Source organism: Micropterus salmoides, unplaced genomic scaffold (genome assembly GCF_014851395.1).
Source record: "Micropterus salmoides isolate LMB-PRFRI ecotype aquatic unplaced genomic scaffold, ASM1485139v1 Ms_hic_scaffold_22, whole genome shotgun sequence".
NCBI classification, from domain to species: Eukaryota; Metazoa; Chordata; class Actinopteri; order Centrarchiformes; family Centrarchidae; genus Micropterus; species Micropterus salmoides.
Window position 1 is genome coordinate 22,127,729 of NW_024041373.1, and position 23,614 is coordinate 22,151,342.

The 23,614-nt window shown below is 40.1% G+C and overlaps 1 protein-coding gene across 2 annotated transcripts in view; it reads right to left on the reverse strand.

Moving 5' to 3' along the window:
* srbd1 (S1 RNA binding domain 1) overlaps window positions 1-23,614 on the reverse strand; it is a 55,182-nt gene that overhangs the window by 14,834 nt on the left and 16,734 nt on the right. For both annotated transcript variants that reach the window (XM_038737054.1, XM_038737053.1), the window contains exons 15-16: window positions 13,530-13,621; window positions 10,838-10,920 (exon numbers count right to left, since the gene is read on the reverse strand). In XM_038737054.1, coding sequence (XP_038592982.1) covers window positions 10,838-10,920; window positions 13,530-13,621 — 175 coding nt within the window. The remainder of the gene's footprint in view (window positions 1-10,837; window positions 10,921-13,529; window positions 13,622-23,614) is intronic.

Sequence of the window (23,614 nt, forward strand, 5' to 3'; positions counted from 1 at the left end):
TAACACCAACGGAGCATGTCGTCCTATCTCTCGTGTCTCATGTTTCTCCCCCTCTCTTGCGTTCACAAATATCATCTAGAGGTAAACTGGCTAGTGGGCGCAGGAAATCACAAATGCAACGTACAAAAAATAAGAATGATCATCCTAGTCATGACTATGCAGTCCTAGTGTAGAGCATTCATTTTTTTCAGATGACTGGGGGACATTTATCATTCAGCTCTACTCCACCTCTACACTTCTTAAATTACGGCTTCCTCTCAAATGTCTTATCTCCTATCTTACTTTTCTCCCACTGCCTTTTCTAACTCTGTGGTTCACTCGGTCTACTTCACCCTGACCTGTCCTTACTATCTGGATTTATAAATAAGGATGGAGGGGTCATGTGGGGGCACAGAGATGGAGAGATTGAGAGAAACTATCAAGAAAGGTTTTCGCAAGAAAAGATCACAATGCCAGAAGACTTTTATTATTAGAATATTTTCCCGACAAATACTATTATTAAATTTTTACAGAAGGACACAAGCACATATTGCTATCTTACAAGCACACCTTTACAAACTCTAATTCCATCCACTCAGAACATACTACCATCCATTTTTAAATCCACCTCCACTCCCTCATTCCTTGGTCCCAGTGTTCAGACCATCAAACCTCAAAAACCATCTAGAGCCAATGGACTGGATCCCTATGTGTGAAGGTCATGTTTGGATTGGCCGGAAACCAACTGAAGGCAGCCAACCAATACACAAGAACAAAGTACTTCTGTCTGCACCTCGAGTACTTAAATGCTGCTGAGTGTCAATCATAGAGAGATAGAGAAAGAGCGAGTGGTGAGAAACAGAGCAGGGGACAAAGAAACTAGAAACAAGCTTTTTGAGTTATTTTACTGAGCACCTGAAAAACAATGTCCTTTTCTCTGATAAAGAAACACACAGACAGGTTTCCTTACAAAATAACATCATTAAAATCAGCAAATTATAAACATAGAGAACCAGAAAGCTAGACAGGAAAAGGGGAGGCGAAGTAACTGCTGTGAGTTGAGGTGTTGACTCACAGTGACGGTGGAGGTCTTCAGACTGACAGCAGACTGAAATGCCATTTATGAATGATGCCACTAAGAGCTTGGCAACCGGAACCAAGCTGGAGCCAGAATGGCTGCATGTACACCAAGAGCCCGAGGGCAGTAAATGTTGGAAGGATAACTGTAAGATGATTACAAACTGCAGGATCAAATGGCATTTGGCCTCTCTTTATAGCATTCAGTGGGGGACATGAGAAGCTTATTCTCCTGTCCATGTTTCTATTCTTTTTAATGTGAGGACCCCCAGCCAATAAGAGTCCTTACCCATGATTTAACAAGCAATAGAGTGCCTAAGTCTCTTGCTCTGCTTCCGCCCCATTGGACCTCATTTCGGAAAAAATATGTACAATAGTCAATGGCGAGGGATTATTAGCTTAGAGCTTGTTTTTTGATCCCATTTTAATTGTGCCATAAATACACGTTTGTCATTTAAAAAAAATAATTTTGTCCATCAAGAAAGTCGCAGTTTGTCGTAAATAAGTCAAGTAACATCTAGTTTTGTGTGAAACCTTTCAATGAACTACATCTTTTGTCTTGCACTACATACGTCACCAGCATGTGTAATGCTAGTTAACATTCACTGCTTGGTTGCTACTAGCAAGGTAAAATAGCTATGTTCCACGCAGAAATGTATCTCACCTGATGTATTTAACCAATGGCTCTTGGTCCTCTCATCACTTCATCTTCTCATGCAAGTTATTTGACATTCGCTTCAGTAACGTTAGCTTCAATCATTGAGAGAAAAGGTTATGTCACATATGCGACTTTTGGGTTTATGGTCTTCGTAATTATATATTTTTACAGTCTTAAAACGCAACAGTTTCCCAACAAACTGCGACTTTCTTGACTTTCAAATGTATATTTTAAATTGACAAACATCATATGTGTAATTCAGTGTACAATCTCTTGCCATTGACTACAGTACATATTTTTTCCTAAATAAGGTTCCATGGTGGTGGACCGGAAAGGGACAGACTTAGGCTCTCTATTGGGTTGATTTTAGTTACTGTTTTTTTCCGTCAGTCTTATATCTAGAGGCAGAGTCAGAGGGGCATCTGAGCCCCTTTAACCCTGATAACCCTATATGTATAGCTACAGTCCTCTCGCCACTTTAATGAGAGGAAAGACTAGAAGCTGCATATGTCCTGAGAAACACTAAGTAACTTTTATTTTTGTGACTCCTGAAGTGTAAAAAATTATATATTATGTACAAACTAACAAGGTGTTGGAGGTAATCTGCAAGTCGTGCACTCTTCACTGACAGCCTGTGAGAACGCCCTCTCGAACATATTGTATATTATTTCCAGGCACGTAGGCTTAACTTAGAGTCTGTGTATGTGTGTCCCTGTGTGAAAAAGTGCATGGTTAAATACCAGTCATAAATCAGCAGCTGAAAGTGATATGACAGCAAGGAGATGGTTTTATGTTTTACCAGCACCTTTCATTAATGCCTATTTCTCAACTTCCTGCAAAACAATCTCACACACACACACACACACACTTTACCTGAGGGACTGCAAAACAGAGCGAATGAGAAAATCAAAACAGAGTAAGTTTCAAGACAGGCACAGGAAGTCCAAATTACACACTGACTTGAGCCAGTATGGATCATTTTGGGCAAATGTATTATCAAATATTCCGCTACATTAAAGGGAAAGAGGTTGAGGCAATTTATGCATTTATTTTGTGGCTCAGAAGTTATGGAATAACTAAAACATTCAAAAACACACATTTACTTCCTTTTCATAGTACTACTCTGCTTATAATAGGATTGATCTTATTTTACACTTTAAGTTTGTTTTCTAATATTTGTGTGTTTTATCTTTCAACCACTGGTTTAATATCCTTTTATATAAAGTGTGTGCACATCCACCTTGGTATTAGATGGCACCTATAAAGATTTACTTACTTACAAACCACTGAAACAAAAACATCCTTAATCAATCGATGTAAACGGCACAGCGAGATAACAGCCAGTAAATGTGGAATAAGTAGAGAATTTGCATGAGCATGTTTAAATCCATTATACAAGAAAAGATACAAGCTTGACTCATCTCTCAACCTAACTCAACACACAAACACACAGACACATGCTGTGACAGACCTATGGGATATAATTTAAATAGTAGCAGATAATGTTTGGCAGTTTCTGCCACTGATCAAATCTTTATAAGACCGTTTTGTTTTTCCCACGGCTCAAAACACCGAGGCAAGAACTATCAATCACTGTCAAACCCCCATTTCTCACTCTCCTTCCTTCTCTCACCTCTGTCTACTCCTGTCTCCCCTGTAGGCACTACCATTCAAGAGTGAAAAATTGCATGCTCAGTGCACACATACACATTTGCACGGCTGTACACACACAAAGCACTATGAGCACATCGACCTTCGTGCAAAAAGTGACATAACTTACAGTAGCTGAAGGTGAAAACTTCAAATTTAGACGACGGAATTTTTTGTTAATGCAAACGAGATGCAGTTTTTCTACTGACCTGGCCGGCTCAAAAGAAGCAGTACTGTTGATCGGAAAGCCCTCCAACTTAGAGAATACAAAAATAACATTTGAATAAAAACTTAATTTAACTTCTTCTAATGACATGTTTTCCTACAGTGACAGGGGTATCAAGTGTCAATAAGACATAGAGCCCTTTTTGAAAGGTTGATCTATGGCAAATATATTTTTATCGGCTAGTGGTCGACCAATATGGATTGTTGAAATCCAATGTCTATGCAAATTAAGACTCTAATATTTTTTTAGGGATTCCTGTGGGATTCCCCCGGGATGGAGTCAATTTTACTTTCCATCACGGGACAGGGACAGGACAGGAAAAAAAAGTCAAGGAGAGCGGGCAGGAAAGAAATAATAGATTTGTTATTATTCATAAATATTAATTTCTAATACTAGTGGAGTGCCGACGTGACGCCTCACAGTGGTTTTTGTTCAAAATCTGGATCTCACATTGGTTTCAGCAGTGGTAAGCAATAGGCGGTCCGCAGGCCAAAATAACAAATACATAAATAAATAAATAGTGTGTTTCAAAGCACTGCTGTATTTCTAGTTGAATTGAGAGCTGTTACTTTGAAAAGGTCCTGAAAGACATTTAAATGAGTCTTTGGTGTGCTTGACACAATCTTAAAAAAAGCAGTCAGGAAATGTGAGATTGGATTCCCCTGAATGAGAAGCTGGGGATTTCTTCTGCCTGGAGATGATGGGCATATGAAAATAAGCAACCATAGGTTGATGGATGTGGACCAACCGCTGGGACACACACACTTAAGCACATGCTTTATTGGGAGCATTTGAAACAGTCTCTTCATAGTAAATTTGTTGAAGAGGGAAAAGAAATTGCACAAGCTGGGAGCGAACAACCCTCCGATGAAAAGCCTATGTACTAATGATTGAGCTAACTGGCCACTCAAACATATTTGTCAACCCCTGACCTACAGCATTAATAAACACTGAAACAACACAACAATGGCGGAGATACTGCAAGATATTCAGCACTTACAACCCCATTTCACCACATTTGTTCTTAACACAGCCTATATTAAACCTGTGTGATGACCATTTCAACAATTAACTACCACATCGGAGCTCCGCTCTGCGCTGTTCTCTAGTATATTTACTAATATTAATTAATAATTAATTTTGAACGTGTTGCGTGTTCAAATTGTAACAAAGACGACAATGCACTCTCTTGGGTCCACAGCACCACACCCGCCACATTTGAAGTTGATTGGATGAACGGTTCCTGACATAATCGAAATACAAACAGACACACAGAAATTCCTGTCTTTATTAGAGAGATATTTAATAATGAATAAAACAGAAAATACATTGGTTCTGCCATAGATTTCAGAATGTGACTGGTGTTTCAGAGTGGGGTACAACTTGTCAGAAGTGACGACATTCAAATTGCATTATTCTCCACAGTTTAATGATATATATTTAAAGAGGTGGTATTATGCTTTTTGGCTTTTCCCCTCTCCTTTATTGATCTTTTTTGTGCCTGTAACAGGTTTGCAAAGTGAAAAAGCCCAAAGTCCAGCCCAAATGGAGTTCCCATCTCCCACAGAAAGCTCTGCTCCGAACCGCTTGAAAACAGCTCGTTTGTAGTCCAGTACTTCACTTCCTTTACTTGTGACACAATGAAAACGTGTCTTAAAGCTTGCCAAGCGGCTAGCGGGGTCAGGTACGCCCCCAAACCAAGCTGGTCTGAGCGGAGGCCCTTTGGCTCAACTCGCCTTTATTTGGTTTTCCATTGTAGAAATGTTGCACCTGTACCTTTTTCCAGGTACTTTTTCTTGCATCACCTCACCTCCATCGAGGTTCCAAGCGAGCTGAGGGATACTAAAATGTAATGTAAAAACACAACAGACTGCTGATTGGTCAGAGAATATTCACTATTCACTGCATCATCATTGCTGCACCAGACAGAGGCCGGCAACAGAAAGTTTACAGTTTTCATAAGGAATTTCATCACTAAATCTACTTCTGAGAAGTTTTGAGGTGAGAAATCAGCAGTGTAGATTTCGAATATTGACAGTTTTACGAGAAGTGAGTTGAGGAGCTCCCTGTGCCAACCCGCGGGAGGAGCGTGTGAGGCCGGCCAGCCGCCCACTCACAGAGCCCTCTGCTCCCACCGTCACACAGACAAAACATAGCTGGAAGGTTTTCAAACCGCTTATCTGTCTTCACATTCTGAGGAATGTTGAAACGTTTTAACTTAAAAAAGATAATGCTGTGTGGATCACTGGTGTGTGTGTCACATTAAACATTACGTCACGGCAGTTGTGTGTGGCGTCGCTATGGCGACAAGCTATGTACTATCTCTGGGTACTAACTGCAATGGAAAACGGAGCAGGGCCGAGTAGAGTCGAGTCTATCGATTTGCGCTATGGTAGCATTTTTCGGCAAGGCAGCATAGATCGTTAGAACACCGGCAACAGTTCAACGTTTAGTCCTAAAAGACGATGCAACTCCGACTCTGTTTGGGCCTGGAAATTCACAATCACAACCTGTAAGTACGCTTTATTGGTTGTGAATTATATTTAAAATAAATGTAATGTAAATGTAACTTCACAGACTGTTCAAATGCGGAGTTGTTGTAAACGCTGGCTAACACAGATAAAGTTATAGCTATAATGCTAACGTTACACCTGATGTGAAAGCTACTGAGCAAACGTTCAAATTGTTTGGCCAATTTTTATGTAAAATCGAGTTGAAATATGGTGATTTTTGTAGTGGTTTATGGTAAGATGTGGAACAATGATGTTGTATGGTTGTGGACTTGTGAGTAACTTATACCATCTGCTAGGTTACGGTCGCCTGAAACGGCTTTGATTTGGATCACACTACCTTGTTTGTTACGACCCGCCCTTCTCTGCTTCTGATTGGCTAGTAGTCCTTACCTGGGAACTGCGCATGTGCAACTCCCAACAATGATTTTGTACAAGTAAGATGCATCACTCTGTAGCTCAAGAGCAGAGTGTACAGCTCAGGGTGAAAAGAGGAGCTGCAGCAATGTGCAGTATGAGAAAAATATGGTGTTTTTAGAAAATTAAACCATGTAAACCTGTTCTGGTACAACCCCTAAATATAATTTTTAACATGAAAATTAGCATAATACCACCTCTTTAAAAAGAAGATTTAGGGCTTAAAACTAACTTTTTCACCACCTTCCTAAAACTCATGATGGGGAGCACTAACATCGTTCCATAGCAGCAACACTGACAAGGCTGCTGCAGTTGTGTCCACAGACATATTTTGTATATCGGCCTTGTGAGTGTAGGTGTCGGCCGATGCCGATTAACATGCTGACCGGCAGCTCAGAAATGCCAAAGAGATGTTCTTTTGTTGATTTATTTTTATCAGGTTTTTTAAACCCTCAAATATCAATACTATTTTCGGGCTCAACTGATACATGGTTCTAATAAGCTTAAAAAGCAGAGGAAGGGGAGTCATTGGGACAAAAGCTGGAAAATTGTAGCAAAAAGATGGAATGACAGAAGGAGAAAGGTTAAAAGAGGTGTGGGGAAGAGTGACAGTTTCTTTAATATCCGGCTTGTGGGCAATGTTTTCTTACACAGCAGTGTGTATATCTGTGTGTACTTTCCAGTAGCAGTTAGTTACACACCCCTGGGAATTACCCAGCTGTCAACAGAGCACAGCAACATCAAGGGCTTATTGACAGATGAAGGAGCTGTCCAAAGGCCACACCCACTAAGTATCTAATTATACAGGATACTATACTCCTAATGTGTTTGTCCATGTAAGTGTTCTGAACTATAAATACAATTATTCTTAAATCCTGAAGATTATCAGTCGCCTTTTAAATGTTTTGTACTACTGGTAAGCACTAATACACATAGCATTGTCCTAATCCTAATAGCATTGTCTCTCCATTCAAAGTCAGTATCCAGAAAAACCTGTCAGCTAGTGGTGCTGTAGTGAAAACAGTGTTCCCACACCAATAGTTATGTCCAATGTGATTTTAATGGGCCTCACTTTTTTAGCCCTCAGCTCATTTCCTCCTCTCTCTCAGAGCTGTCACTCACTGGGTCAGCAGAGGGAGGGAGAAAGAGGGAGCATGCTGTGCCAGCTGTCTAGAGTTACATCTGCCCTATGCTTTTTGGGTCTAATGGCAATAAACCTTCAGAAAGCTCAGAATGCCATGAATCACACAAAAGAACTTGCTAGAAAGCACACATATGCAGGAGTTCACTTTTCTCACACTCATTCTTCCACACAAAACAAATGTATATACACGAATGCAAACATACACACACGTAGACTCTGAAAAGGGATAGGGAGTCCGGTGTGTACATGTGTGTGTGTGTGTGTGTGTTCGCGTGAGCTGACACGCAGGTCAAAGTGATGTCCCATCTCATATCTGTCAGCAACCAGAGTTTATTTACCCGGTTATATTATCATTTGTTGACCTAGTCACATGATCTGAGAGCGGGAGGTGTAGAACTCCAGGCACCCCAGAGAGCCCAGTCAGGACGTGATGAGAGACACGGGCCTGTGACCTAACACACTCAGTCACACATACATAAGCACAAGCACTTGCACAATATGACCTCCTCCCCTTGCTTTCAATTCTCCCCTCTGGTGTCCTTGTTTTAACCCCCCTTCCTTCTCTTCCCCATCTAATTTGAGTGACTTCCAATTGGGATATTCTTTCTTTATACTGAAATGTACTCTGTCCGCCAACACCAGCAAATGACTTTTACGTGGCCCAAGTGCAAGTGCTAAATGTTAGAAAGTATAAATAAATCTCAACCATAATGTATGTGCTGTACATCACTGGCTTAGTGTACAGGATGTATAAGTCTTCTCTAAATCCCAAGGTAGACTCAACACTAGAACTGAAACAATAAGGCTAGTAAATGAATCCGTTAGCTAATGAAGAAAAAATTATTGACAACAATTTCTGATAACTGATTTATTGCTATTTGCTACTTATCAAACAAAAAATTCCAATTTCAGCTTCTGAAATCTAAGGATTTGCTGCCTTTCCCTGTTTTAGATCACTGTGGACTGAAAAAATGTGCAAGAAAAACATCCCACTTTCATCAAACTGGGCAATTTACTGTTGTTTGACTATTGTTTCAATTGATAAATCAATCATGAAAGAAATCATGACTTGCAGCCCTGCACTCAGCCTTACATCGACTGCTCTCTCTCACTGCTGCCTTGTCACTGAATGGCCTATGCACTTCCATCAGCAAAACAGGAATTCTTCCACTAGAACCAAAAGATTGCTTTACTGAAGACTATCTATTTATCTATCCATCTCCTGATAATGCTTCTGTCTTTTAAATAAAAAAATAAATCAAGATAACCTAAGACTATTTGTTAGAGCTATTACTTGGATGCTATGACCACAGCATTGCTCGCTATTGGTTGTCTCATGTTTAGCTTCCAGTCTGATAGTCTGACCTTATTCTACTTGCCTTCGTCATCCTCAATCCATTTTGTTCCCATCTCCATCCTCTCCCTCACCCTTTTTCCCCCCACAACCTACCATATATGGGAGAACTGCTTTAATAACTGGTGTAAATAGTAAGCACGCTGACCTAATGCTTATATTGCCTTTCTCGCACAATTACACACACACACACACACACACACACACACACACTTGCAATGAACAAAATCAACACTGAGCTAACTGTTATATCATCTCCACACACACTTAAACGCATATGGGCAGTGCGCAGGCAAGAAAAAAAAACAAATGTCCAAACATACGTCATGCCTGATCTCCATTAATTGAATTAGCTGTCACCCTTAGCATCATCTGTTGACACAGGCCTCAGCCAAGTTTATCTACTTCCCTGCTTGCCTCTCTTCTCTCAACCTCCAAGTTTTTCTCATTCGACCCATTACATCTTCAATCCCTTACTCGCATTTATGCCTCAAGTCCCAATTTCTGCTTTGCCAGAATTACAAAAGACAAAACTAAACTAGTAAAATAATAAAATTAACAGCAGACCAGAGCACACTGTACATACTGCATAGAATACAAGGTAATGCCAGTCACTGTGTTTTTAAAGACTGATGTTTTAAGGCTTGAAATATACAACTGCAATTTTTTAATGTTATGTTGTTATGCTCTTCTCCTCTCTTATTCTTAACTTTTAAGGACACCAAGACCATTTTACACGCCTTCACCTTATCACGCCTGGATTATTGCAACAGCCTTTTTACCTTTTTAACTCAAAAATCTATTGATCGACTCCAGACTGTCCAGAACTCAGCTGCCAGGCTTTTAACCAGAACAAAGAAATATGACCACATTACCCCTGTTTTAGCTTCATTACACTGGCTCCCAGTATGTTTTAGAATTGACTTTAAAATTCTATTGATCTCTTTTAAAGCTCTTCATGGCCTCTCGCCTTGTTATATTTCTGAACTTTTAGTCCCATACACACCAGCACGTACCTTGAGATCCTCGGGCAGAGGTCTGTTGTCTGTTCCAGAGTCTCGACTGAAAACTAAAGGGGACAGAGAGTTTGCTGTCAGGGCCCCGAGGCTCTGGAACAGCCTGCCCGAGGAAACCAGGTCGGCTGAGTCAGTGAACTCTTTTAAGTCCCTTCTTAAAACATACTTTTATAGGAGAGCCTTTCCCGATCTTATTTGACTTTATTTTATCCCTTTTATTTTATTCTAGTAACTAATTTTATATTTATCTTAAATGTGTATTTTAGTCTTAGTCATAATCTTGTATTGTTTTTGTATTATTGTTTTTTTGGGTATTATTGTTTTTTGGGTATTATTGTCTTTACACTTGTTAAAGCACTTTGTAACTTGTTTTTGAAAAGTGGTCTACAAATAAAGATTATTATTATTATTATTCCTTCTGTGAATGTTGGTTGTGCGTTGGTTCCTGTCCGATAATCATGCTGCCATTTTGGTCAGGACTCACTTAAAGAGACCATGCTGGTTAAATAAATAAGACAATACAGAGAACAATCATCAAACATTCATGGCGCATCTTTGCCATTTTATAGCAAATAAGTAATTACAGCAGACTATAGCAGTGCTTTAACAATACACGTGTGTACCATCATGGTTTATTGCTAATGTGCTTTTACACCAATCACCACCACACACACGCACGCACACACACACTTCTTCTTCTCTGCTCTTTGCTTGAGTGTAACACATAGCAGATGTTCCACTGCCCAGGGACAAGAAGCTCTTACCCACAAGGAGCGTCCCAACAGAAAAAGCAAAAACAGACTTACCTGGTATGTTCCAATGCCAATATGTTTAGGATCAATCTTCACAAGCTCAGCCAGTGGATCTTGGACACGTCTTCCAATGGACACTGTCAACATGCACGCACAAACACACCCACACAGACACACGCGCAACATGCACATCCACACACAAAGAGGAAGCAAGCATGAGATTCTATGGTTAGTGTTTTCAACACAACTTGCTATCTGAATCACATTTATTGAAAATGCAAATCCATACAATTTATAATTACTGAATATGCAAATTGTCCTCATATTACAGTGTTGGCCTGAGGGGAGGACAAACCTAATTGTCATTCCTCCACCCCCAATGATAGTAATTAAAGCTTGCTTTCAACTGGAGTCTTTGCACCTGTCATTTAGCTCCTGATAGATGCTGGAGCCATGAACCCTTAAAACCACTAATTTAACTAGAATTGTGCACACACAGCCAAATGTAGCACACAAATAAACAAACACAGTCTGTTTCGACCGAAGCAGGGTTTGCTTTTAACGTTGGAGGCTGTAAGGCCTCAGCATGCTGCTGCACATGAAGCCAAATGTCTTTTCCATGAATACGCTGGCAGGCCCTAGTGACAAGAAGAAAAATTACAAACAACCTAACTCACATACACACCATAATACATGACATCATCCCCGACACAGGCACACAGAGAGGGAGAGAATAACACAACCAAATAACTGTTCACATTCCTGTCCCTGTAAAATACAAAGGACGTGGCAACTCGGTCTGTTAACACCTTACCTTATTATTCTTCTAACTTTCAAAGTTGGAACAAGTGAAAATAATAAACGCACTGGGAGCACAAACGCACAAAACTGTTAAATAGTTATTTATCTCTCTATCATGACGTATCTAATTTGCTCTAATGGTTTGACTTCTATCAAGGAATAGAGGTTGACCAAAATCTTAAACACATCTATTTTAGGATTCAACACACTATGATGAATCAGAAGTTACAGGACACAGTTTGTCCCCTTCCCCATCCTTCCTGTGCTGCTGCTTGCCACTGTCTTGTATGTGTTCATTATGTGTGTGGTTGAATTTCAGTGGTCAGCGATGATTCAGACTTAGATCTTTAAGGAGGAACGGACAGATAAAGAGAAAGAGAGGGATGGGATGTAATAGAGGGAGTATGTCTGGAATCAATGGCTCTCCTCTCCTCTGGCTGTGGTGGGAGGCTGCTGCCTGAGATAATATTTAGACAGGGATGGAGTTTCAACCGTGGCCTTGCTCAGTGCACCACCAAAACTCTGCAATACTCTTTCAATCTATTCTCTCCTTCTCTCGCTCTCTCTCTCTGAGAAGAGCCGAATTATAAATGGAGCGTAATGCACTTATTGAAACTTTATGAGCCAAATACAGTTCTACAAAAACTGAAAGCAATGAAGAAAGCGAAAAGAGAGGAAGGCCCCGTTCAGACAATTCTCAGGAAAAGAGGTAGAATGTGACGTTTAGCATTCAGGTGGGACGGTGGTACCACTGTGTTGTGGGTGCATTGATTTTGTTGGAAAGTGTTAATTAAAATAATGCAACTGAAAAGATGCAGTACTGATTCAACAGGCATTCAGTAAGTGAAAATTGTCCAGGAAAACTGACACTCAAATAATTTCTCTTTGTGGTCACTCTTCTATTTTCTCACTCTGTTTTGGATTGGACAGGAGCACAGTAATAAGCTGAACACAAAAACAGTCCTCACGGAGAATGGTTGAAATATCATCTGTCACCACTAGGTGTCCCTAGATCTCCCAAAAATAGAAGATGGAAGGTGCCTCCATCCATCCATTGTCAACCGCTTACCCTGCGTACAGGGTCGCGGGGGATGGAAGGTGCTTATAACTCACAATTCCCTTAATACTATGGTACATGCCTATTCATATAGACAGAAGCAGAAACACACATACTTCCCCCCAAAGGTAAAACAGACAGACACCGTCACCACATCTGACTCTGTAACCAAAGTGTCCTCGCTCAGCACCCCCTCTTTTTATACCTATCCAAAGTTAAACACTGTATACTTCTCATGGCTTTCATTAAGAGTATAAATATGGCTCTCCATGGCTCTCAATGCTGCTGACCACAGCAAGCTAGTGGGGAATAATCCAGCCTCACTTGATTTATGGCTTTTATAGAGGAAGTCTGCTGGAAACATTTGTTCTACACATTGATTCTTTTTCATGCTACTGTGTTTTCAATGATATAGTATGTGGAGTGGGTAAGGGAGAGGTAGCAAGCGAGAGAAGGAGGGAGAGAGGCAAAGGAAAGCAGGAGACACATAAGAGAATCTAATAACAATGCTAGAAATTCATTGATAATGTGACAATATAGCATGTTGCTGGTAAGAGAGTGGTAAAGAATTAGCTTGTTAGTGTGTGAAAAACAGAAAATTACGCATTAGTTTTCAACTATTATGCTTCGTCCTCACCAGTATTATGATCACTTTGTGTTACTTAAATGACAAAACCAATCTTTATCATTATTATGTTGTTATGTAAACAAAAATGTGATTAGGTCACCTTGGGCTCTATGAAATGGTAATTTTTCACGACATTTTATTGACAAAACAATTAATCTAGGAAATTAGCGATAGCTTAAAGTTCCACAACACCAGTAACTTTGCTAAATACAAAGACGCATTTAAAGCATGGCCAAGAAAAATAATAATGGCTAGCATACCTGCACTCCTAAGGTTGGGGTCCAAGTCTGGCATCTCTTTAACAGCCTCAGGACTCACACTGTAGATGGATGCTCCTGCCTCATTGGTTATACTGGGGAAAGAAAGGGAAAGAAAAAAAAAGAGGGAAAGGGTAGATGATGGTACAGAGATTAAAAATTAAAAAATATTAATAAGGCAGGTTGGGCAGTGAAGCAGAAGGAGGAAATAGCAAAGGGAGGAAATAGCAAAGGGAGGAAATAAAAAACATACTGAGTTAGTTATCACTACTTGAAAAACATAATGGCAAGGAAATTAATTGCCATTGTCTTGCTCCTTAAATAATACAACTGACAACTTCTCAAACTGGTTCCTCATTTGACTCTGGGTCAACCAGAGTCGTAGCTTGCATTACAGACATTTTGGCCAAAATAGCACCATCACCATCATCCTGCCTTAAAATTAACAGCCCAATTACAATCTTTCAAATTCCTCTAGGAATTCTTATTCAGCTAGGTAAAAATAACCACATTATCAAAATAAAAAAAACACACTGTCAATAGACCTGGACAGTGTGCTCACCATTTATATGACACTACAGCCATCTAGAGGTCACTGGGGTGTACTGCTATTTGTCAGTACATTACTGTCATGACTGAAATTGAGAATTAGATGTTCTTGCCCAGAACATCAATAAGATGATAAGCTTTACTTCATTCTTGTGTAAACCTGATAACAAAAAATAAAATTTTTGCATAATGACTCATTTCCCACAGATTTCTCCAAAATTTGCAGTCAGCTTCTGAATTGCAGCCAACAGCTTAAACTAATTAGTGAAGGGAACAAAGTGTGTCTCTTGTTTTCTAATGAAACTGTCCACTAAAATATGAGGTAATGTTCATGCAGACACAAACTGTTGTCACAAGCATCACAAGTCCCACATTTCATCAACAAACATTTAAAATATGGCACGTAAAGATTCAGACACTGTATGTCCTACTTCCACCTGAAATATTTTCAGAGTTTTTCAGATTTTAGTGGGCTTTTTAGGTGAAAAGAGACATTTCCATCTGAAGTACAACACAAAAACAAGCACAAGCTTGATCCAGCCACATTTATACCATTCAGTCCTAATAAATATTCATTAAAGTACTGCTTAGTCTATTTTAATGCTATAATGTACCTGTTTAGATATCAAATTAGAAGCAATATTTAAATTACTGTTAATATTTAGGACTAAGACTGGATATTTTTGTGAAAATATGACAGGTTGGAAATTACAATCAATAGTGAATGACTTGCAAATACACCTTTATTCATATTTCAAATAACTCCCCCCTTGCAAACTTGCAGTTCCATTTAATTCAGCTGAAATTGAGCTGAGGTTCATATGCCAATTTCTGTATTATTGATGTTTTAGAACTTGACAACAAAAAAGTTTCTACATGACAACATGGTTTACATGGCAACAAATTATACCATTTCCGATGTTAATGCATTCAGTCTAAAGCAGGCCGCTTATCATCCATCACCACAGAGACAGGATGGTGGTACAACAAAGCCACTGATACCCGTGTTAATGCTACAGACATACAACTGACGCTGTCATGTTGTGTAGTCCTTCTATTCTCTCGGGTGGATGGAGAGAGAAAAGGAGGATTGGAAGAAGAAAGTGGGGCTTTATCCTCAGGGCGGAACAATATGACGAGGAGGTCAGCACCTCCCCAATGTCCACAGCACAGAATGAGGTCTTCTGTGGTACACACTCATGCTCTCTCTCTCACACACACATACACATTCCCAGAGGCCTGGACCTTGCCACAACAACCTTGCCAATTACAAGTATCTTGTTAATGAGGAGTGGCAGAGGCCTTCTGATGAGAATCACATTTAAATGAACTTGTCCTCCCTTTCTCCGTTTCCCTCTCTCCCATCCTCTCTATTCATCGCTTCCTCCGCCTCACTGTTCTTTTTGTTAACTCCCAATCCATCATGCTGACAGCTGACATATCGACATGGTGACACTACTAACGAGCACTGGCACATGACCTTCAAGGAGGATAAAGCAGAGCTGGTCATTAACCCGACACACACTGTCTCACGCACATACACGCACACGCATTTATTTATGCTGAGAAGATTAAATGATCATCATTCAAAAATATCCACACTACCCCAATCTCATGCAGCTCTCTCTTTATACACAGAGTATGAAGACAGACAAGGCTTTCTGTTATGCCACATGGGAAAAACAGAATGCACACCTCTAACCTCCTTTCCACCCTTATTCAGAGACAGTATGACAGGTCAAGTTAAAGAGTGGGAGTGCCTTACGTTGCCTTTTGTTCAAGAAAAAGAACCAGAATAACAAAAAGAAACAAAAGGAGAGAGATGAGGCAGACAAAAGTAAAAAAAATAAAACATATAATTAGGAACATACAAAAAAATCAGGATAAGAGGATATGGGGAGAAAAGAAAGGGAGGCCACGAGCCACTATCATGTCTAACTTAATTAAGGCTGCCGCTGGGGCTGCTGGGTAACAGCACTGTCATGGATACAGCTCTGAGCCCTCATGCCATAGCGTCCATGGCATTCATCATACTGAGGGCATCATCCTGGCAGTCAGCAGAAGGTTGTCTGCTCTCCAGCTCTCCGGCCTAAGTGGGTGGATGGTCGAAGCGTTGAGAGACACACACATACTTTCGTAGACACAAAGTCAATGGTCGCCCCTTGGTGTAAAGCGATGACTTGGTGGCCCTGTAGGGTTATCATTTATTCGCAGTCTTTTGCTCTCAATTGTATACACACATAAACACAGGCCTGCCTTTAGCCCTGTCCCATCCTGGGGCAAAGTCACAAACTGGCTCCCCTATCTGTTCGTCTTTGAGATGCACCGTTGGGCGTGACACACACACACACACACACACACACACACACACACACACACACACACACACACACACACACACACACACACACACACACACACACACACACACACACACACACACACACACACACACACACACACCACCATAACTAACATAGGAAGAGATGGATACACACTTTGATACCTCATTACAGCCTTCTGGCTCACACAGTCCTAATCTTAATTAGAAACAACTCATCAGATCAGTCAGAAAAGAAGAGGGGCAATAGCATCACCAACTAATCTGATACACTGGACAAAAAGTATGAGTTTGGAGCAGAGACAGACAGAATTTATTGAAAAGAAGATTTTTAAGCTACACCTGTCTATGAATATATTGTTACATTTTAAGACAAAATGTCCAACTTGGAAAAATGGGACATATTTAGTTTACAGTTACAAACTTTAACAGCACTGTTGGTCAAAAAAAGAATGCAAAATTGATGTTTGGTTTTAAGAAACTACTGTATTTCTAGTTATTCAGGGCCCATGCACAAAGAAAGAATGTGAATATGTGGCCCAAGAAGATTCTTCAAAGGGTCCAAAATCTTGAGCTTGTCATATGGATCTGAAGCATCTCCATCAAAAGTTAATGACTTTGTAGATGTTAAAAAATGATTCTAGTGCAATTTGTTAAGAGCTAGTCCATGAAGTCATAGTTAATGTCACTGTTAATTGTGGACTGTATTCTTTTCATTGAGATCATATATGCCAAAATTCAGCTCCAGGTTATGGTTCCACATGAAAGTTGTTGATATTCACAAATGAGGAGCAAGCAATATATTGCAAGCTAAGTAATGTATTATTTATATACATCTATACTAACCAGTGTTATTTAACCTTATTTATCTGGTATTATCTCAACACCGTTTGTTTTTTATATATAGGGATTTATTTAGGATGTACCAGGTTGACTGTGAGAACTCTGAGTCACAATTTCCATTCAATGCAACCTCACTAAAGTTACCTGAGCAATTAACACAAACAAAATCTTCCATCAGGTAAAAATTGTTATTAAGTAACCTGCTTTACCATGAAGGCATCGGGGAGCACAATGGGAATTGGCTAGCCAGTTGTAGTATAAAAAATTAAATGGCTTTCAAGTTGGAGACTTGAGAGCGCTGAGGATCGCATGCACAGACCTCTACAGGTATATAGTGTCATACTATAATGGCTCAATCTTGCATTTCCTATGTCCAAAACTCAGTTTGTTCAAAATACTTGGATTGGCCTGAGAAGGAGATGTGGTGTCACGTATTACCAGCCCAAAATATATTCGTAAAAAACACACACACACACACACATAAGTTTCTCTGTGCCGGCTGCTCAAACAGCTTGGGTCCATTGTTCAGTCAGCTGCAAAGCTTGACCTCAGGGAGACAAATTGAGGGACGCACAATCTCTCTGTCTCACACAGACAGACACACACACACATACATACACACACACGTCGGGTCTGAAGACGATGACATTTTTCACAGAGAAAAGCGTCCAAATGGCAGGTGTCAGGGGCCGTCAGTCTCTAGCAAGGCGCTAGAAGGCAGGCAGGCATACACACACACACACACACACTCCAACTGCCAGTGTGAGGCACGTCTGAAAAGAGCAAAGCCTCACAGACACTCATGTCAGTCTTGTAGCAGGAAAGGCTTGCACTTGTGTCACACATAAAACGCATACACACCAGCATGCGCATGCACACATGGACATACACACCCCACAAATCACAAATACACACATGGCATGTCACACAGACTCATCACACATGTTTGTCACACGCAAGACCTTCGCAGGGAACACTGGCACCCTAGGGGAGGGTGGCATTGAGGGCGGGTGGAAGAAGTGGAAGAAGAACGGCGAGAGGATGACCACCAGTGAGGCATGGTGGGAGGAGAGAGGGTACTGTGGGTGATATGGATGAGGCTGGCAGATATTCACTGTCCACCACCTGCGAATGCCAAAGGTCCTCAGCCTGATGCCACTTCCAGAGTGACAAGCTACACACACAAGCACAAATACACCTTTTTTCAAGAAACCCTGCTTAGCTGTGGTCCTATCTGCAGTAAAACAAAGGCGTAATACAACACATTGAGGGTCTTAGGACAGAGGGTTTCTTATCCTGTACAGACTGTAAAGCCCCTTGAGGCAAATTTATGATTGGTGATATTGGGCTATATGAGTAAAATTGACTTGACTTAATTATACTTGACTTTCAATTATATGTCTTAAAGCTGGTTATGCTAGTAATAAACCTATATATATATATCCCCTATAGCTCCTGGAGGGATGGGCAGAAAGGATGGAAAGCTTGAACGAATAAAGTAAAGGAAGGGACAAAAAAGAAAGAGCAAATAAGAAAAAGTAATGAAGTAAAGTACAGAAGGAGGACACAGACGTCACGGCCATTTCATGTCCTTCAGAGAGAACAAGGCCACTTTTGTAGGTAAAAGTGAGGAAGGAGAAGCATTTACTTTAGACTGGCAAAATAAACAGATTTTACATCTTCCTGGGAGCAACAAAGCTGAAGTACATTACACTGCTCTCTCACCTTTTCTTCCTACTCCCATCATCAGTTAACAAGTTAGTTATCCTGTGTCAGTCTATAATCTAAATTGAATCCTATTAGATTACAATTCTGTGCAAACTCATTTCGAGGGATGTCCAGTCCCTCATCCATTACTCCTGTTCTTTATATCATCCAGCATATTTCCACTGTTTTCATCCTCCAAAGTAATGTGATTCCATCAAGAGCGCCCATTTTCACTCTCCAACTGTAACCCTCCCTTCCAGCACTCTCTCCACCTGTTTATGAATACACTGTTACTTCAGACATACACTTTATATTTTGTGAAAAGTGGTCAGGCAGAGACTACATTAATCCATCATGTCATCTACCTTAGAAGCCTTACCTTTTCCAATTCAATAAATGAATATATAAATATGTTTTTATGGTTGCACAAAATTAAATTATGGTAGTCCTCTGTGACGTATGTGTCCAAATACCCAAATAAGAAAGGATAAAGAAAACACATTTTTGAAGGATCTGTATTTTTACTATTATTTGCCTACAACAATTTGTGTTACACATGTCCGAGCTTTTTCTGTCTTCCTCTACCCATCCCGTATCAAGTCTAAGACATAACCTTTTCGTGAACCCATGGGTTCATTTTCCTCTTCTGTAATGAAGATACACCCCACAGCCAGGCTGAGGCCTTTTCCATGCCTCTAAATCCATCTGCCTCCCCTGCTCCTCCTACTATCCAACCTTCAAACCTTCGGTGTGGCCTGAGTGCCTGGATCTCACACAGTCATCGCTGGTCCTGCCACTGTGTGTTCATCACTCACTCAGCCCGGCCCTGGGAGCATGCCTGGACACAGGACATGACAGGGGATACACACACCCACACCCACCCACAGTCATAAATACAGTCTACGCTACTGTCCTTCAGCTCTATCAGCTAGCCAGTAAAAATGATCTCATTCCACCAGGAGTGAGCTGCAGGGCAAGATGGTCAAGGACTTATTGTAATCATGTCTGTGACGCAGTGGAGGCCTACACTTTTGGCTATATGAGTGTGTTTCCTGCTGCAACTGTTTGTATTGCTCTCGGACAACTCTAAATATGAACCAGTCAAGGGGAGAATGAGGACTACTACTAGAACAGAAAGATTACCTACTTCTCTTACCAGCTACAGAGCACAACATCAGGCAAAGACATAGCTACATACAGCCTAATTAAACTGACAGTACACCAGGTTAAACTGGAGCAAAAAGCCTCCTTTAATATGGTAAAAGTTGATCTGTTTTGAGCTGAAAATTAAAACAGACTGCACAATTTTATGTTTCAAATTTGATTAATTTCAAATAAATACATTGTGATTTATCAAGTAATTCATCAGGGCAAACAGGAACACTGACTCTGAGACCCTCAAGGATGTGTTTGTGCGTTTATGAAAAAGAGTAAGAGGCTCAGTCATCTCATTGCCTTCAGGAATAACACAGCAAGTGGTCAAGAAATTGGATGTTGTTTTTGTTTGCCTTTAGCTGTGGTCCCTGTGTGCAAGCACGTGTGTCTGTGTGTATCATCACCATTGCCCAAAGATCTCCCTAACCTTACCCCACAAATTCTTGCCCTCTGATATTATTAACATCAGCTTGTTGCAGCCAAACACTGACAATGTGTCATTCTTCCTGCACAACATGCTAAAACGATCAAATGCATTATAGTTCAATCACAACACTGTGAACGCAAACAGAGTTTACATTTAGTTAAACAAGCTAAAGTAGACACCACTTGCCTAAAAATAAAAACCTGATGATAGCAACGCTGGTTTCAATCATGGCCCGTTTGTCCTTATATGTACTACTCAGTCCAATTCAACCATGCTTTAATCATAAACATCAACCAGTAGTGAGTTGAGTTTTGCCTATGATATGATTCTCAAAACTGTGAAAAACATTTATGTTTCTCAGTAGGCTCTTTATTAAAAATCTTTCTTAATCCCTCATGCTGCAAAAAGAAATAAAAACAACAGGTTTCCTTCACTCTAACAGATGAATATACAAACACAGAGCAGGTTTCCTTAGTAAAGTGCAGGCTGTATGACTTGGGAAAGGGTTTGATTAATTTGAACCCAACGCATTTCAGGACTGCTATCTGTAGATTGATTCCTTAAGATGGTAATATAGAAATGGGAGCCGATGACCGAATGATTTCTGTGTGCTGCTGCTATAATATGTAAAATCTTCTAAAAAGTACAGCATTTATATTTTGAGCACCAATATATCAGGACACACAGTGGTGTATGTGTGTGCTTTCTCAACCAGCTGATGATGCTGACACAGACCACTGCGCGTCACCAAGTAAAACACAGCAAACCACACACACAGTCCCATGCAGACATCTGCCTGGCTGGTGCAGAGCACTCTTATGAGCTTTGACAAAGCCTGCATGCTCTACCAGTCAGTGCTAAAACACAATGACAGACAAGGTCATGCTGCATTGGCCTGTCAAGGAGCCAGAAAGAACACGAACACACGAACACACACGAACACACACGAACACACACGAACACACACACACACACACACACACACACACACACACACACACAGTGTGCCAGCCAAAACCAAGCAGCTAATAATCAGAAGACATATTTGTACATACTTATTAGCCATTTACAACCTAGAAAAGAATTAACTGAAGTCAGAGCAGTGGAGTTTGTTTTCTAAACTAATATGTCACAAACTGACGTCCAGCAGGAGGTCTTTAAATTATTGGGACACAGCTGTATGGCAAATTGCCTAATGTCCATTCAGTGGGGGCCATCACAGGCACAGACAAACCTTGTCAGCTTAATCATACCTCATGCTGTATAATGTCCTGCAGGATGCTGGTCATCCAGAGACGCATTGTTCACGCTTAATCATGTAAGGTCACTTTGTTGTAAATCTAATGGGGTAGGAAGAGTCGATTCTGGTGATTTATTCCTTACTTATGATGTGATTAACACTGGTTTTGCTCACCCATTTAATATAAAAATAAGTGTTTCATGTTATCTATATTTTACTGTACATGCAGTAAACTACTTTTTTTGCTTGAAAATGGCCATGTAAAATGTTTTGATTATGTTACTTTCTTGTTTGATTTACCTTCAAGTTACATGCTAGATACCAAATACTCTTTTGTACTTTGTACTTTTTTGGATATAAAAGGATTAAATGTAAGTGGAGAAAAAGAATATTTATTTACAAAATGGAGCAGAAAATATATTATCCGAAGTCTTGGCTTTTTCAAGAAGAATATTCGGTGAGGAGTCCAAGCCTCAGTAAAAAACGCCTATAAATCATTACATTCAATCAAATTAAGGAATGATTATCTAGTTAAGATGCCGATATTTAGAGAGCAGGGTGTCCAATGGCCGATACATAATGATATCAAAACAGAGAAAAGTCATGTATAATTCCACTATTCCAGTCCAATCTAACATACATGGTTATCTTAACCAGTAACGTGTTGTTTTAGATGGATTTTTTTATTAAATGAATAGAAAATGCTATGCTGTAGATTTCAAATTGTTTAAGAAAGACAGTGGGATACAGTTTGTCAGAAGCGACGTCCTTCAACTGCATAATTAACTACAGTATAACAATATATATTTAACGCTAGCCAGTAATGGTGTTAGATTAGATCTGCTGTCATTTAGGACGATATATCGGCCACTTGAGTGCATCAGGCCGATGCAGATTATCCACAGTATATTATCTCAAAATACCAGGTATCGGCACGATTAATCGTTTTTTTACAAAATAAAGAAAGAATACCAGTAATTGTATCAACCTTTTGCAACATATATTGTATTTATGTAAGAAGGAGACAGATTTGGATAAATGATCCAGCTGGACACACGCTGGCCGGCCTTTTATACACATTCACACTTATTCTTCCACCTAAACGACACTACTTAGACATACACATAAAGAAAAGGCCACACTCCTTACAAATTATGGAAGAGGTGACTCAGTGAGTACAATGAGTCTATTTAAACAGGACTAAGGCAATGAAAACCGCACACATACGTAAAAGTAAGGATGTCCCGCCGGCTGCCATTTCTGGCTGTCATTCCAGCTGAGCGCTGAGGCAGAAGGACAGCGAGAGAGAGAGAGAGACAGGCGGGTGGAGAAGAAAGGATGGAGAAGGGTGGGGGTGGTGACACAATGAAGGCTCACAGGGAGACAGGAAGCAGATGGTGCAAATGAGGCTTAGGTCTTTAATGAACTACTGCACTTTCAAGGCTGATAGGAGAGAAAAGGAAAGGAAAGGAGGGTCTGTATTACTATACACATGTACTTGTATTGTAGGTACAGACACACACAAAAACCATATAAACCACAGCCATTAAAATACACCTAACAGTGCTTCTGCCAAAAATAAAAAATAAAAACTTTTAACAACAGCAATGTCACATTTTAATGATCCTACCTAACAAGGTAACAATGTCATCATAAAATCAAAACTGTTCTCTAGTCTGGACGATAACACACTGCAGCCAATATATATTCTCTCTCTTGCGCTCACTCTCTATTTCACACACATATTTTCGTGGATATTTGCTTTTGAGCCAGAATACATCTTTCTTAGTGCACAGCTGCTTCCAGTAGCTGAGGATGACAAAAGG